At 42.8% G+C, this 17,305-nt stretch overlaps 1 protein-coding gene across 8 annotated transcripts in view; it reads left to right on the top strand.

Annotated features, from left to right (window-relative positions):
• RYR3 (ryanodine receptor 3) overlaps positions 1 to 17,305 on the top strand; it is a 559,072-nt gene that overhangs the window by 513,280 nt on the left and 28,487 nt on the right. For all 8 annotated transcript variants that reach the window (XM_070797211.1, XM_070797214.1, XM_070797210.1 and 5 more), the window contains 13 exons: positions 2,133 to 2,229; positions 4,055 to 4,161; positions 4,561 to 4,612; positions 5,596 to 5,652; positions 6,889 to 6,988; positions 7,139 to 7,218; positions 8,680 to 8,756; positions 11,282 to 11,355; positions 11,611 to 11,628; positions 12,049 to 12,129; positions 12,585 to 12,673; positions 13,623 to 13,751; positions 16,689 to 16,793. In XM_070797211.1, the coding sequence (XP_070653312.1) occupies positions 2,133 to 2,229; positions 4,055 to 4,161; positions 4,561 to 4,612; positions 5,596 to 5,652; positions 6,889 to 6,988; positions 7,139 to 7,218; positions 8,680 to 8,756; positions 11,282 to 11,355; positions 11,611 to 11,628; positions 12,049 to 12,129; positions 12,585 to 12,673; positions 13,623 to 13,751; positions 16,689 to 16,793 (1,066 nt within the window). The remainder of the gene's footprint in view (positions 1 to 2,132; positions 2,230 to 4,054; positions 4,162 to 4,560; positions 4,613 to 5,595; positions 5,653 to 6,888; positions 6,989 to 7,138; positions 7,219 to 8,679; positions 8,757 to 11,281; positions 11,356 to 11,610; positions 11,629 to 12,048; positions 12,130 to 12,584; positions 12,674 to 13,622; positions 13,752 to 16,688; positions 16,794 to 17,305) is intronic.

The following is a 17,305-nucleotide window of genomic DNA, read 5'->3' as shown; positions in this document are numbered from 1 at the left end:
GTTGGCTGTCATTTGCCCAGAGTGTCCCATATCCCTGTCCTGAGCCAGCTGGCCAACTGAGCTCTCTGAATTAGGGTCTTTGAAGATGGTGCAGAATCATGGCTTCTGAGACACACACCTGCTCCTATAGGTCTCTTGAGAAAATAGACTAGTGTCTCTGGAAAGGTTGAGGCATCACAAATCAAATAGAATTCATTAATTTAAGAAAACTGAAAAATTAAGTCAGGCAGTCATGGGCATGAAGGTTGCTGAAGTCTTGGCAGACAAATGAAATTTATAGCCCAGTAAAAGAAGCAAAATTGCCTAGGATTTTTGTCTGTTTTCTAAAAGTGGTAAAACATCAGAAGGCATTCGCTTCCCCTTCTGGTAGAGAGCCACACCCGATGTGCTTTAACATGACCTCCAGAGGGCTCAGCTTTAAGCTCGTATCTCCCAGGCCAGCTCAACAGCGATTACATCTGTCAAAAACAAGCATTTTTTTCTAAACGCACTGAAAATGATAGTACCATCTTTTAGTATTTTGGTTGCTCCCTCAAGAACTCTGCCACTGAATGGATAATAGTAAGTCCAAGAATCCACTGTCTCCTTGATGAAACATGGCCACCCCCACTCCTAACCCAGCTGTTTTTTAAAAACAAAAACAAAAACACTTTATTTTGCATTGGAGTATTGCTGATTAACAGTATTGTAGTTTCAGGTGGACAGCAAAGGGATTCAGCCATTCATATACATATGTCCATTCTCCTCCAAACTCCCCTCCCGTCCAGGATGCCACAAAACAATGAGCAGAGTTCCCTGTACTTTGCAGTGGTTCTTGTTAGTTATCCATTTTTAATGTCGCCGTGTCTAACACAGCTGTTTTGGAGAGGCTGCCCTGGAGTTCTGCCTAGAAGTTATACATAGGAGGATTGTATCCCTAGGAGGATTATACATAGATTTCATAATAACAACAATAAAAATGAACAAGAGGCTAGTAGTCAGTACCATGCCTTTTCTCCTTCTTATGAGAATCTAAACTGCATGGAGTCTTCCAAACTAAAGGGCTAAAGGGATTTATTTTTATCATGTGGAAACTTTCTCTGCTGTGAGTTTTTAAAAGAAAACCTGTATGCTTTTCCCCAGACACAAAATTAACAATTTCTTCCTGAGCACCTTTCAACGGGTTTGGCTGGAAAAGGTTAATGAAAAAACTCAGTATGACAGGCTTATACTCATTTTAATGGTAATGTAACCTGTGGAGAGACCCACTCATTCTCTGCACACTTCTCCTTTCTTGACCATGATTTAACATGACCATGAAAACACAAATTTGTACAATTTTTTTTAAAAAACACCTCTGATTGGTCAGATTTTGAAGAAAGATGGTAAGGGCTATATTCTACCAGAAATAATGACCAAGGCTTGATGAGTCTGGTCTTGACCTTCCTTTTCGCTTTGGTCCTCCTCACATTTTGGTAACCACTTACTTGCTCTTCAGTGGTTAATATTCCCAGAAGTCCGTCATGTCCTGTAGAGAGGGAGTGGCTTGTGCCAGTTTATTCAGTGTTCCCAGATACCAGGGCCAGCACTGGAACCTGTGAAGCATGCAGAAGTTTTGCTGATGAGTACAACACACCCAAGCTTCATTTCCTGAGTACAGACTGGAGCCCTTGCAGCTGTGGTACCTCACAGGCCCTGTAAAGAAGGACACTCTGCTGCTTTGAGTATATCTGAGACTACACAGCTCACCATCAGCATAATTTAGATTGGATTACCTGGACAGTTGATCAGTCAAAAGGAATCACCAAATTGCCATATTCACAGATAACTCAAGGCTGTTCTTCGAACTAGTGAATTCTCATTAGAGGGGAGACGTGATAAAGACCCAGTGAGACCAGAGCAGGGTAAATGTGACCTCCAGGTCTTGAACTAACCATTGTTAGTTCATTCAGAAGGCTGTCTAAATATTCAGGATCTGCCACGTTAGCAGGTTCTGGTTTCTTTGAAATAAATGCTTATAGTGTGCTCCTGGCTACCCTGACCAATCAGAAGATAAGAATTGTACAAAACTGCTTACTAACCGTTAACCGCCCAGACTAAAACAAGGTGTCCCGTGGACCCCTCTTGACCTCATTCTCACCCCTTCCGCTCAGGCACCGCTCTATTAACCTCTTCCTCCATGGCTATCAGAGATTTTGGATAGAAACAGAGGAGTATTCCTTTGAAGAGAAACTAGTACAGGATTTGGCTGTAAGTACTGACTCAACTGGGAGCAGATATGGGTACGAATGAGTTTGATTTTTGTATTCATGTGTGTGCATTATAACTTTGAAAGATTCACAAAGAATCGGGTGTATAGATTCTCAGAGGAAGCCCCGCTAATAATAGTCCTAAGAGCCAGAGGATGAATTTCACTTGGAGGTGCTGGTCCTGTGATCATCCTCCTCCTCATTATTAACAACTAATATTTCTTGGGATGCACAGCCGTGCCTTGGAAAGCTCATGCCAAGTTAAGTTTTGAGCACTCTTGGTTGCAGGAGGCCAGCCCACCCTAGCCAAGGCCCTGCATTTCTGGTGGGTAGCTCCCCTTTGGGGAACGCACCTCTAAACGCCCTTCCTGCATCTCACATTTCTGTGTTTGGCCTTTCTGAAGATTTGCCACGCCCCGTCTCTCACAGGCTTCATGTGCTTAAACTACTTGAAACAACACGCAAGGGGTAAAGCTTACTGCAGCAGTATCACTGAGCTTCATCCTGGTTCAGAAAGAAAATACACCCTCCTCACCTTTGGCCAAGCCCTAGTTCTATTCCTCTTTCTCTTATTTCTCCCATTCACCTTTTTCTCTAATCTCTACTCTCTCCATTAGTCTTACCCTGTGTATCTCACGTTTATACTTGCCATGTGACTTTTTCTGTATTTCCTCATCTCCCTGGTGGCTCAGAAGGTAAAGCATTTGTCTGCAATGCAGGAGACCAGGGTTCGATCCCTGGGTCAGGAAGATCCCCTGGAGAAGGAAATGACAACCCACTCCAGTACTCTTGCCTGGAAAATTCCATGGATGGAGGAGCCTGGTGGGCTACAGTCCATGGGGTCAGAGTCGGACACGACTAAGCGACTTCACTTTCACTTTTCTTTACATCTCCCTCAGTTTCTTTTCCTCTTCTTGTCTTTTGTCCTTTAATCCTTTCTTTCTCATTCTCTTTCAATTTCTCTTTATGCACATCTATCTTTTCATACATTCCTGTCAGCGAGAAAGACATTTGCTTGATTTCCCGTTTCTTGATTAGTGTGAAGTTGACAATGAGCATCATTTCAACCTTCCCCTTCTTCTGAACCATTCACACAACCTATGTAGTTCTCACCAATTTACTGAGTATGGTCCACCCTGCTGGTTCTACCACTGCTGGGAAGTCAACTTATTCATCTGGCATCAGCTGCTATTTCTGTAAAAGGAGACAGAGAAAAGACTTTCTCAGAGGATAAACTGCAAGGCTCACAGCTCCAGGATAGCATCTCTCAGGGACAGCAAGATTTTCAGGATAAAGGTTGAGTTCAGGAAAGAGAAACATTTCACTGGGTTCAGTCTAGGATAGTAGTAGACGCCCAGATGGCCCCAGTGCTTTGTAACTCTTGCCCCACCCCCATTCCCAGCCCAGCTCTCCAAGAGAAATGTCAGGTGTTGGTGGAGAGATACAGCCTCTTCGGTACTCTCCAGGGCTTCCCTCCTGAATGCGGGTGCCCAGAGCTTGCATGAGAGTTCTGCTGACTGGAGTCTGGAGCGCCTCCCCTGCAGTCAAGCTTTTGCTTTTCCTTCCATTTTGTTTTAACCCAAAATTGCAATGTTTATTTAATTGGCTGAAAAATATATTTATATATATATATATATACACACACATTTCATTCCCAGACCTTGCACCCTTAGGGCTTCTGTCCTGAAATAAACGTGTGACGTCGTGGTTCTCTTTGTGCTTTGAGTTGATGCGCTCTGTGCCTGGTGCTTCGCCTTTGTTCGCATGCGGTGGTATGCCACGTGCTGAAATTCATGCCTGAAACCTATCTGCCTCGGTTTGTGTAGAAATCTCCCAAGGTGGAAGAGGAGGAGGAGGAAGAGGTGGAAAAGCAGCCAGACCCGCTTCATCAGATCATCCTCCACTTTAGCCGCAACGCTCTCACGGAGAGGAGGTCAGCACCCTGGAGCATCCTGCTCACATCCCAGGCATGGCTGGGTCCTCCCCATGCTGTCCTCCCCAAGTGGCAGTGTGCACAGAGCGGGTGCCAGATTTGAACAGCCCTCCTTGCTGTCTTGTTCTTGGCCATCAAGAAACCTCTAGGGGAAAATACAGAAACCATAGCCCTAGCTTGACACTGAGTCTGAAGATGAAGCAGCCTGAAACTGGAACTTCATCCCTGAATTCCGTGTCAAGCCAATAATGATTCAGATTTTCAGAGTGGTTTCTAAGAACTGGGGTGAGGGAGGAGGGCTTCTAATTAATTCACTGGTATATTAGGATTTATATGCCTCCCAGTCTTTTCTACTGTGTCCAAAGTCGGTCTGCTAAATATTTCCTCCATTCTTTCCAGCAAACTGGAAGACGACCCTTTGTACACCTCCTATGCCAGCATGATGGCCAAGGTACACTTGGTTTACTTCCTGTCATTGCAGTCTTCCTGCTTCCCTTTGACCTTTTCAGGCACATGGAAACTGTCACATTGAGCAACTAGCCTGGGACTTAGGTCATGGTGTGGGCTCCAGGCTTTGCACAATTCACGTGCTCTGCAGGCAACATTAGTAAACTATTCTACCATCATCCTATGAAAACAATGCTTTGCAGAAACAGTGGGGTCTGGTGCCTGGGTTCACATGACGTTTCTCAGCCAGCTTCACAGGGTTCAGACATCTAGATCATCCTCGAATTTTCACTTGATGCTCAGAACACGTCCAACAGTTCAACCATGTCCCTAGGTGATGGAAATCCAGTACATTTGAAAACAGGCTTAGAAACTAGAGGAAGTAACTAGTGTTCTAGAAGAGATGAAGTGACCAGAAATGATGTTTCTAGGTCACATGGGGTCAGTGGCCTCTGGAATGCCGAGTGATTGAGCGAAACTATTGCTCCTCCGGTAGGAGCACTTCCTGTCGGGCAGAGATGGGGTTGTGTGGGGAGGTACGGGAGCACCCATTTTTCTGGCAGGTGCTCCGTGGGGTCACTTTGGGATTCACATCCTGGCTTTCCCTAATCTTATGGCCAAGCCTCTGACTCATGTTGAGAATGGGCAGGTTCTTTGCACTCCTATCTCTCGATTTACACCAGAATTTTACAGAACTCTCTTAAGTAGGAGAGTTCGGGTCTGTGGTTAAACCAGGGATGTCCCCTTTGACTCGGCGTTCCCATTTCTCTTTTCTGAACTCCTTGGTAACCACAAAGGTGGTATTTAGAGTAGAATGTTGCCTGCTGGGATCCGAATGTTCTCAGTTTCACAGAGTGCTGAGGTCCAGAGGCGCCTGTGAGTTACAGCCCGTCCCCTGCCCTCACACAGTAGAGCAGAGTCCTGTTTACTAGGCCCACCTTTAACCTGACTGTTTGCCTCCTCCTCTCCTGGCTGCATGGAATCCAGAGCTGTCAGAGTGGGGAAGACGAAGATGAGGACGAAGACAAGGAGAAAACATTTGAAGTAAGTTCTCACTAAGCTTGAAGCCAGCCAGGAGGGCCTTCAGGGGTGGATGCTGGCATCAGCCACGCAACTGGCCCACCGTGTGTGTCAGGCAGCAAGGACGCCAGTCAGCCTGGATGAGCGCACTGGTGTGGTCGCGTCTGTTGGCCTCATGAAAGGTAGCAGGCAGCCAGTCAGCAGACGGTCCTTCAAGTTTGTTCTTGTAGGAAATCTCCTACATCAACCCAAGTATGGTAGCAACAGGGGCCATGGAAGGGCACGTGCAAACATTCAAAAGTGAAAATTCACAGCAGTGGAGACACTGGATGGTTTTTGCACTATTATTCTGTAAATGTACTTAATGACAATCTTGATTTGGGGCAGTGTGGGACCCTGAGTCTCTCAAAATAAAACTCCATTAGTTTACTTGTACTGTTTTATAGACGAAATATTCAAGAGCAGAAGTAAATGAATACAGGGGTTTCTCTGGTGGTCCAGTGGCTAAGACTCTGCACTCCCAATGCAGGAGGTCTGGGTTCAATCCCTGGTCAGAGAGCTAGATCCTATATGGTGCAACTAAGACCCAGGGCAGCCAAATAAAGACATATATTTTTTAAAGTAAATGGATACAGTTCTGGAAAATTTTGGCTTCTAGCATCTCACATTTGTTAAGTGTGGTCTGAGCTTTCTGGATAAGTAGGCGTATGCTGTGCTCAGATGAATTCCAGCTGAGCCCTCAGCAAGTTTTCCTTTATAACATTGAAAACAAACCATTTTAGTCTGAGGTCACTGTTTTTTGTTTTTTTTTTTTTTGGCCTATGCTGGGTCTTCACCGGGGTATGTAGGTTTCTCTAGTTGTGGTACATGGGCTTAGTTGCCCCATGACATGTGGGATCTTCGTTCCCGACCAGGGAATGAACCTGGTTCCCCTGTTTTGGAAGGTGGATTCTTAAACACTGGATCACCAGGGAAGTCCCTGAAGTCACTTTCTATAATCATAGTGTCACTGGAGAATGGACTGTGTTTTGTACTTATCAGTACAGACTTAGAAATTTCAGCATCAAAATGTGAGTAAATTATAGATGGACAGTTTTGGAAAAGTGGGTCGCATCTAAAAATAAACTTCCAAGATCTGTTTTGTTTGAAATTACGTGTATTGCCTTCCTAGCAGAGTAAAGAGTCTCTCTCTCAACTCATCTGACTACAGTGAATTCTCTGGGGGTAAACACATCCCCTCCGCCCTGCTATTTTTTCCAGGAGAAAGAAATGGAAAAGCAGAAAACCCTCTATCAGCAAGCCCGGCTGCATGAGCGTGGAGCCGCCGAGATGGTCCTTCAGATGATCAGCGCCAGCAAAGGTGAATGCAGAGACTTGTGCGTGGGTCCCTTAACTAACACTGACATGTCACCCTGTGACATGAAGTCATTATTAAGGAATCTGGATAAAGCCCAGTAGATGTGATTTACCCTATTTCCTCGGTGATTCCACCAAATCTTTACTTCGACAGGTGAGATGAGCCCCATGGTGGTGGAGACTCTGAAGTTGGGGATCGCCATTCTGAATGGGGGCAATGCCGGTGTGCAGCAGGTAATGGGGGCTCACAGGAGGTGGTGCAGACTTCCTGGGGGTATTTCCAGTTAACAGCTGTCACATTTTGGGGAAGAGAGGTTGACTCTGCTGCATGGATGGCCACCAAGAATCACCTTTGCTGGAGTTCTGTCCTCAGTGGCCAATTACATTGAGTAGCTGAAATCAGATAAGACCAGGACTGGGAGTCTGCAGACAAACATGTGCTTACTAAAGAGGGGTCATCTAGGGTTCAGAAAGAAAAACATTACATTTGTTTTATCATTAGGTGATTTTCTGCAAGTTATACTCTAGAGGAAATTTTCTCAGCCTTTGGTTTTTATTTCAACACTTTCATTTATTAGTTGCCTTACTGTGAGCAAGAAGCTTGATCAGTTAAGTGACATTCATAACCCCACACACTTGTTTGTTCAGTCATTCATATTCAGTCATTCATATTAACAGCTGCTTAGTGATCACTGACTATGTACTAGGGCCAGGCTCTCTTCTATGGGTAGAGGATGTAGCAGTGGATCATGAAAATAAAACTCCCTGCCATCATGCATTAAAAGAGAGAACACACAGAGATATATAGCGGAGTGCCTGGCGCATGGAATTCATTCAACCATCTGACCTGGAACTGGCTACAGATGACAGACATGCAGTAGTGTCTCCTGAGCACTCCAGGCTCTAGCTAAAAATAAAAGCATCTGTGTGCACAGGAAAATGAAATTTCAAAGACTGTTGGCATTCCCAGGGCCTTTGAGAATCTCCAAATCCATAACTACCACTATTGCATATAATTTTTCTCAGGCTTTAATTCATCGCAAACCAAATTTCTCATTAAGAACTACCATTTCAGAGGCACCCCTCACTTTCTGTTCTCTTCCATCACCACTCCATCAGTTGCTTTCTTACAGAGCCCTTTAAAAAAGCTAAGAAGATTCTTACTATGCCAGACCAAGTTCCTAGCTTGCCAGTAACAGAGAACAGAGGAAACAGTCTCTTTGTGAGAGATACTGTGCTCTCAACTAGCCTCCTTACTAGCTAAGCTCCTTCCTCCAATGCATTAAACATTGCATGAGCTGTTCAGATTTTACCTCAGTAACCATAAACATTACTAGAGCCTAGTCCTAGAACCTGTTCCAAAGAGAAGAGGCTTCAAACAGTAAATCTTTGACGTCAAAGATCTACCGTACCAACGGTGTAGATCTATCAACACCAGTGGACCTTGGTAAAATAAAACATCTGCCCTGAGAGATTCTGGTTCTTTAAGTAGAGAGTGGGGCTCAGGCACATGAAAGGCTTAAGTCCACAGGTGGAATATTTTCATGCTTACCCAGGGTTACAAAACCACCTCCTGAATCTCACTTGGTGTGCCTGAATGATTGGGAACTGCCATCTGTCCATCGCAATAAGGAGGGTCGATATTTGTGCCAGAGTTTTCATTGTTTTTCCTTTTCAAATGTGTCTCCCTTACAGAAAATGCTAGATTACCTAAAGGAGAAAAAGGATGCTGGGTTCTTTCAAAGTCTTTCTGGTCTTATGCAGTCTTGCAGGTAAATATGGGAAAACCACCCATGGCAGTTTTTAAAAATTATTTACTGTTCAGGGAAAGGGGCGTGGGATGGGAGAGTGCCACATAAATAAACTGGCTTATCGTGGAATTATTGAGAAAAGAATACCTACTTCAGAAGAGGATGGGTATTATTCCTCTAGCCTTCAGGATTACCTTCAAATAGCATTCAGAAGGGAAAATGTAACACACACACACAGAGGGGAACATGTAACAGACACACACACACACACACACACACACACACACACACACACAGAGCTTACCTCTCTACATCTGTTTAGTGTTTGAATTGCCCTTACCTCCTTTTTTGTTATGTTGCTTTCTTTGGAGCTGAGTGTGAGTTTCTCTTATTAAACATGTGTACTCGTAAGTCAAATTAGCAAAGAATGGAAAAGAAGAATACTCAGTGTGACTCAAGGCTCTGTGTTCATGAGATCCATTAGGTACTTTGTTCATCTCTATCCTTAACAATTCTTTGAAGAGATATTTAGTGGGTACATATTTTGACAGAGGTACATCCTGATGTGGGAACATTTTGACATTGTCTGAAAAATGAAGCATTAAACTTTCCATTTATATTACCCAGTTGTGTAAGCCTCCCCTCTGACAGATGAACAATAGGTAACCAAAAGTCATAAGGTTACCATACTCGCTCGTTTCAGAAACAAGCCAGCAGTCTAAGAAAAGTGTTCTTATTCTTCAACATTCATATATATATTGAATCATCTGCAACTCATTCCAAAAGAAGTCAAAGTTATAATTACCTAGCTCTTTTGCTTCCAAATAATAATTCTTAAAATTGGAACATTGGTCCAGTTGAAAATTTGGGGGATGGACTTTTTACTTGGTGAACTTCATAATATTGCTAGTCATATTGGATTGGGTAAATATTGTACCCCGGGGTTGTAGGGAACATATCTGAGCTTCAGTACAATCCCTTGTGTTCAGCTCCATTTTCCCCTCACCAACAGCCAATTCGTTTATTTCAGGAAAAGAAAATGTAATATTGCCAGACCTGACTCACTGAGGATAAAATAGTACATGTGGACTCAAAGATGGCAAAAATCAAGGCAGTTCAGTTCCATATTGCTCATGAAATTCTCAGTTAAATTTCTGAGTTCCCTTAGTAGTCTGTAGCACTTAATATTGCTAAGCTAATTTATAATGATGTCTTAGAGGGATAGGTGACATACTCTTAAGAGGCCAACTGAGTCCTACCAGAACTTTTAAGATATTTTAATGGCTTTTTGCTGATTATAAAAATAATACATATTTGTAAAATAGTGAGCCATTCAAGAAATTAAATTTTGAAATGGGTATTTTGGGATGGAATAAAGGTCAGAAATGTCTGCTACACAGATTGTCTCCTGAATCAGCAGTGATGCTTCAAAGCAGCTATGTCCAAATGTCCTGTGTCCATATTCTCCTCCCAAAATTGAAGGATGGTGTTGTATTATTTTTTTAAAGACCTGTTTTACAGCAGGATCTGGGAAAAACCAACACGAGGGCAATAGGAATTTTCACTTCCTCTGTAAAATTTATCTAAATTCCAGAACATTATGTGACTCCCTAAAAGGGGGAGAGGGGTGCTGGATTTTTCCCTCGAGTCTTTTCAAGGCAACAGTCATTTTCTTTGCCCAGTCGTTAAAGAAAGAGGGGAGTTTACAGAATCTTACTGGACTCTGCCATAGGCTTCCCTAAGGTCTATATTCTTGTGAAACTTTGTGGTCTTAAGTTCTATGAAATCATTCATACTGTGGAAAGAGATAGACTCTGTTAGAGAAACAGAGTGAGCCTCAGTTGGAAATCATATGGTCCTTATCCTCGTGACCACAGCTTTGTGGTTGACCTAGGGGTTCCTGGCTAAGCAGGGTTTGGTGGTGGTTGTGACTGGGAAGGTTATGGAAGGTGAGGACCAAATGAAAGCCAACTTGTCACAGGTTCAGGAACACATAGGGACACCATGGCCTCTCAAAAGCATTATCTTGGCTACTATTGGCTCCTGAAGCATAGAGTAAAGGAGGTGGCCCTTCAGAATCTGAAACTGTTGCTCTCTCCATGGATATTTATCCTAAGCACTAAAAGCCACAACTCCTTGTGTTTCTCAGGAAAAAAAAAAAAAAGTAGATGAATGTGGGAAGAACATGAATTAGAGGAGGTTAAAGTAACCTTTCCCTTAAGAAATCTTAGATACAGGTTATTCCTTCTTTATTTGGAAAGCCTTTCTAAATCTTCAACCATAAGGAAGGACTCCAACTGGACAAACAATGACAGTCACTGTAAGTGTGTCTGAGCCCTGTCCTTGCGTGTGTCAAGAGCTGTGAGCTCCAGGCACTGCTTGTCACAAACCCAGAGAACCGTTAGACTCAACTGCACTGTAACGTGTAATGTAATTTATGGTAATACAAGGACAGGATATTCTTAGTTGATGGCTACATTGACATTAAAAACCCATTTTCCCAGTGTGCATAGCCCTGAACCTTGTTTTCTTTCGTCTGTTACAAGTGTCCTTGATTTGAATGCATTTGAGAGGCAGAATAAAGCTGAAGGCCTGGGGATGGTTACTGAGGAAGGAACACGTAAGTAACTGACGAAGGTGAAGGCTGCTCTCTTTCCGATTAAAATCCTGGTTAACTATTTATGGTTAGAGTTCCTGCTCACTGCTACGTAACCTCCAAGGACTTGCTCCATTTTAGCAAGATGTTTCCATCTGTAGTTTTGATAAAACACATCCAGGCTGATGTGTTCACAGAACCAGTCTTAGCTAAAGACACTCTATCTTGACATTTGTGGTTTTCTTACTCTGTGTTCTTCTGTTTTTCTCTTTTCACCAGTCATTGTTCGTGAGCGTGGTAAGTTTGAATCTCTGGCCTGAGTTCCTGCCCTGTGTGTGAGTCCTAAGGGATCTTATTTAATTGGCCCAGCACAGACACATTTTCGGCTTGGTGGTTGCATGTTGAGTTTAAGTCAGCAGTCTGTTGTTTAATTAAAGAAGTGTCTTCCATCTTCTAAAGCATGGGTTATGGACTGTGAACCGTTACTGCCAGCAGCCTAGTTGTTTTCCTTCCAAATGCATCCCGGGGCTGACAATCCTAGCTTTGTTGGGCATTGCCTCAGTTCCAATTTAAATTGGCTTTGTCACCATTTATCCAAAGTTCCCTTTCCACACAGCTCTGACACAGTTCCTTTAGCATTTTTGCAGTCATGTGTATCCGAAGGTATTCTGTGTTGAAAAAGCAAACAAATGCTTGCCCGTATTCTGTGTTTTCAAGGTGAAAAAGTACTCCAGAATGACGAGTTTACACGAGATCTCTTTAGATTCCTGCAGTTACTTTGTGAAGGACACAACAGTGGTAAGTGGAACACATTGATTCGTCAAGGGAAAACAACATTCAGGTGCAAAATTATGATTCATTCCGTGTTGCCACCCTTAACACAACCAATTGCTAATTCAAGGACAACAGTTAATCCATTCCTCGATTAAAAAATGCTATGTAACATGAGCTTTAAACTTCATGGCTAGTGTTATTTAGTGCCATCCAGGCTAAGTTGCTTCCAGAACCTTCAGATGTTGAAGTTAAATTCCTACCCCTTGCTGTCAAGTTCCTCAGAGTTCACGATGTCCAGTTTCTGGTGTCACTGGGATGGGTGGGCTCAGGGTGGTGCTCTGACCACCTGCCAGGACCCAGACAGGGTGCCCTTGTCAGCCTTTCCACATAGTGTGTCTCTTCGGAGCTTAGCCGAGAGCGTAAGACTTGCTCCTCAGGCATGACAGGGATGAGCTCTGACCCAGCCCTGGTGTGCTCAGATTTCCAGAACTTCCTGAGGACTCAGATGGGCAACACCACCACGGTGAACGTCATCATCAGTACCGTGGACTACCTTCTGCGTCTGCAGGTGAGTGGGTGCTGGATGGTGGCTCTCCTCGTGTACACTTCTAGAAGCTAAAGACAGTTACAGAGGCCAGGGACGACTGAGGGTACGGTCCAGCCTGAGTGCAGCAGATACTGGAATCCATGTCCACACACTCATGGGAAATCAAATACCTAAATGTGAGTTTGAAGACTGACGTGTTAAGAGGGAGCGCTTAAAAACGAAATCTATTATAACCTGCTGGTTTACTGTAGTTTAGCTGGTGTAAACTTAGCCACAGTGCTCCAGAGCTATAAAACAGCCTGTGAGTGAAAACAGACTTTCACTAGGAAAAAGAGATACAAAAAGGATGGGAAATGAGTTTACAAGTTCTTAGTGTTCAGACATCACTTGGTTTAATTGTTTGAAGGAAAATCCAAATAATTTCAAGAAGATCTACACAAACATAAAAAAGGATTCTTTTTTCTCTTTGCTAATTTCTCAGCCTGGTTCTGCCACTTGCCAGTTCATGACCTGGAGCAATCTATCAAGCCTTCTTGTGTTCCATTCTCCTCATCTATAAAACGAGGAGTGTACTGTCTTATTGGGTGGTAGTAAAGATGAAGAGGTTTAATACATGTAATGTGCTCAGAACAGTGCCTAGTACTGACAGTGCCAGCTAGTATGTTGCTGAGTATTTGGGTGATCATATTTATCTTTAATGTAACATTTTGCATTGTGAATAAATTGTCCTATAACATGGTCACCCAGCTCCGGCTGAACACTGTCCTCTCTTTCACCTGTTCTTTCCTGCAGAGGGGAAGTGTCTGTACTTGGGATCAGATGTCTCTGTGTTTTTTCATAGAGTCCCAGGCTCCTCTCATAACAAAGTGGTCACGGAAATGTAGGATTCTCTTGTACTCTTCCCGAACACGAGATTTAGCTTCACTTACTGATATGTGAGACATACTAAACTCTCCTTGTTTGTTCTTAGGAATCAATCAGTGATTTCTACTGGTATTACTCAGGGAAGGACATCATTGATGAATCTGGACAGCACAATTTTTCCAAAGCCCTGGCGGTCACCAAGCAGATCTTCAATTCTCTTACAGAATACATCCAGGTATGTGCTACGAAATGTTTGCTTGCAAATGAAGGGAACATTTTTAACATTCCCATATTCTGTATTCCCTGCACATGTGGACTGTGGATCCAGCTCTAGCACTGACAGTATTTCTTATATAAACAGGAACCAATAGTACCTACACTCTTGTCACACTTGATTTGCATTGATCTAGTTAACATTTCGGAGAATGCAATGGCACCCCACTCCAGTACTCTTGCCTGGAAAATCCCATGGACGGAGGAGCCTGGTAGGCTGCAGTCCATGGGGTGGCAAAGAGTCAGACACGACTGAAGCGACTTAGCAGCAGTAGCACTTAAAATTTTGCTTTCCCTCCTAGACTGAAATTTTTTTGCAGACAGAACATTTCTTAGGTGTTTTAAAATTCTTCATTTCTGGCATGTGTGGCACATCATAGGTGTTCAGTTAAGCATGGAAAGTGAAGCAGAGAAATAATTGATAGTATAGAGGAATAAAGGGACAAATGATCTTATCTTGAGCCTTGATGTTAAAAACAGAATTCATGAGAGCCTACTCATTTGTCAGAAATCAGCTGTATGGAAAAGGAACTTCAGAAGCACATAAACTAAGTACAATGAAAGGCAAATCAACAGGTGTATTTCAGGGTGAATGTCTACACCTTACAGCATTTTCTATTACATCTTACAGCATTATGTATTCATTGCCTGCAGTGGTCTCATGAAAGGAGTAGAGGACGTCCTCAGGCAGAATTTGCTGTAAAATCAGTAATTATATCATGGTCCTCTGTGATGGAATCTAAGATTTTTTTTAAGATCTATATGATGAGCCAACTGGCACCCTCAGATCATATCTGCTCACTGAAATAAACACAAGACTAAGATTTGAAAAGAAGAAGGAGTTCCAGAAGAGATTGATCCGTCTTTACTCAAGGATTGTAAAAAGATAGGGAGATACAGCTAGGAACATGTGACCAATCTGAAGTTTCACAGCATGTGAACTACTTGTGAAGATCATTGAGCAGATTGACAAGCATCTGATTTGCTCTCTGCAGAATCTATCCTAAGCTCCAGAAAATTCCATGGAGCACTTAGCCCAAAAGTAAAAGAAGATTCACCCTTATTTGGGGTGAATCTGAGATTCTTTAGCAATCAGTTTTATTTCAAAAAAGAATCTAGAGGCGTCTTGGGATCGCATAACATATGTACATGAACAGTGAATTTTAAACATGCTTACTTGATTTTCAGGCAAAATTTCTCCTGCTCACCTCTTCCCTGGGAATTCAGCCAAGCCTTTTCTAGAACTTGATACTAGAACACTAGTATCAGTGTTCCTTTTGAATATTGATTGTGTGATTTGGAGAGTGATTAAAGGGTAGAAAAATACAGGAAGAAGCATAAGGAACATAGGCAGAATGTGGCAGAAGACTCAGTGTATAAAAAATACATAAAATAGTCTCATTGAAGAGATAGAAAGATGCTGGCCTAAGAAACTTTGGAAATGAGAACAGTCTGAAAGACCAAAGGCAAGAAGAACTTTATATAAGCAGTTTAGGTGATGAAGTTTTTCCCATGTGGGTATGTGTTAATAATTCTGAAACCGTACATACAGTGGGTTGGCCAAAAAGTTCGTTCGGATCTTTCCATATAATTGTATAGAAAGCCCTGAATGAACTTTTTGGCCAACCCAATATAATGGAAATGAGCCAGGTTTCTCACTGATGAGCAAGCAGAGGAGACTAGAAGATCCCTCTGGGAATGAAGGAGAGTTAGAGATACCCATATGCTAAACTCATGTTCATCTTAACATAGATATAAATGGTTACATATGGAAATATTTATGGATATGTGTACATATCTATTTCTGCTGCTCTGTCAGCCAGAAGGACCTAAAAAAATGATACCCCAGTAGCAGCAAATACAACTAGAGCCCAGTTCTTGGTTCCTAATACCACTCTCCATTGAAAGGAAATAAGGCTCCTTAGAGAAATGGCTGATTCTAGAACTAGAGCACGAAACATACAAGATGAGCCTGGAGAATCCTGTAGTGCAAGAAAATGCTAAAAAATAATGATGGAGGTATGTCAAAGGGATACAGGAGCCAACTGAAAGAGATCCCAATGGCCAAAATTAGAAAACTTAGAGCTACAAAATAATGTAAATAAAGTAATATTGAATTATAACCCATAGCATAAAATGAATATGTGAAGCCCATACTGATGTAAATAAATGCTAAATAAATAAGAACAGACAACTCTCCATTCAGAAGAATTCTAAATGATTTATTTTTAAAAAGAAAAGAAACAGTGGTTCAATAATGATCTTCAAAAGTAGGGAAGGTTATTAACAGAAAATGCAGAGTGGTCATCAAGTCATCCCTGTTTGGCTTTCAGAAAAGATAGAAATGATATACCTGACATATAGGTTAATGATAAGAAAATACTAAAAGTAGTTTAACATTCATAATTCAGATTTTTTTTTTACTTGAGTAGATAGCCATGTGGCCATCATATTTAATGAGTAGCTTTGCCTGCAGACAATGGAAACACATGGGCCTCGTTTTCAAATTGTGCTCCTTGGAACCCTGGAGCTCCTCAGAACCCCTCCTAGGCCAAGGTGGGGGGCTGGAGTTGGCAGGAGTACCCTTCAGCCCTGTTTCAACCAGAACATTTACTTTTAAAATAATGTTCTTTAACATAAGAACAAACACTAAATAAAGTCTCTGAAAATCACCACACTGTGAAAGTCCTAGTGACTTTTCCTAGAAATAGGATCTTAGGATGGGTTGGGGGGTGGGGTGCACACAATGGAGTTGGGGGAGAAGTAATAAGTAACCTGGGAAAATATTGAGCTACAAGATATGTGACATTTGGAAAGAGCTGATGTCAGATGCCCTTACTAAGGCAAATTTCAGAGCAGCTTGTGATGCTTCAGTGAGACAAGAATGTCCTCTCCCCAGGGCCCCTGCATTGGGAACCAGCAGAGCCTGGCTCACAGCAGGCTGTGGGACGCGGTGGTCGGCTTCCTCCATGTGTTTGCTAACATGCAGATGAAACTCTCCCAGGTACTGTGGCCTGTTCCCCGTTCCCCATGTGTCATTGATGTGAAATGCTTAGTCGGTCCCCACCCCCTGGTCTTCCCACTGTGGATGTGGCTGCTTGACCACCTGCCTGGAAAAGCCAAGCAGATCAGATCTCATTTGTAAAACGAGGGCCTCAATGGGAGATGGGAATGAACACCTCCTGGGGGGTCCCAGACAGGCTTTTGCATGAACACAGCTTCCTCCTTTGTGTTCTTCCCACCTACCCTTTCCATCATTGCCTCAACAGTTGCTTTTTATGGCGCTGATCCCCTTTGCTTCCTTGTCACTGTTTCACAGGTTATGAACATGATCCACCACTTTGTCTGATCTGTCCAGTGTCTGCATGTCTCTAATTCACATCTCCCTTCTCTCTCAACCTTTGCTGCCCCTCCTCCCCATCTCTGCCTTTCCTTCTCACTCCCCATCTCTCTGGCAAGATGAATTGGAATCACTCAGAGCATTTATTACGAACAAATACATGTAGTGTCTGTAGT

Source organism: Bos indicus, chromosome 10, assembly GCF_029378745.1.
Source record: "Bos indicus isolate NIAB-ARS_2022 breed Sahiwal x Tharparkar chromosome 10, NIAB-ARS_B.indTharparkar_mat_pri_1.0, whole genome shotgun sequence".
NCBI classification, from domain to species: Eukaryota; Metazoa; Chordata; class Mammalia; order Artiodactyla; family Bovidae; genus Bos; species Bos indicus.
Note: the sequence above shows the minus strand (reverse complement) of the source record. Positions and strands in the feature narration are given on the sequence as shown.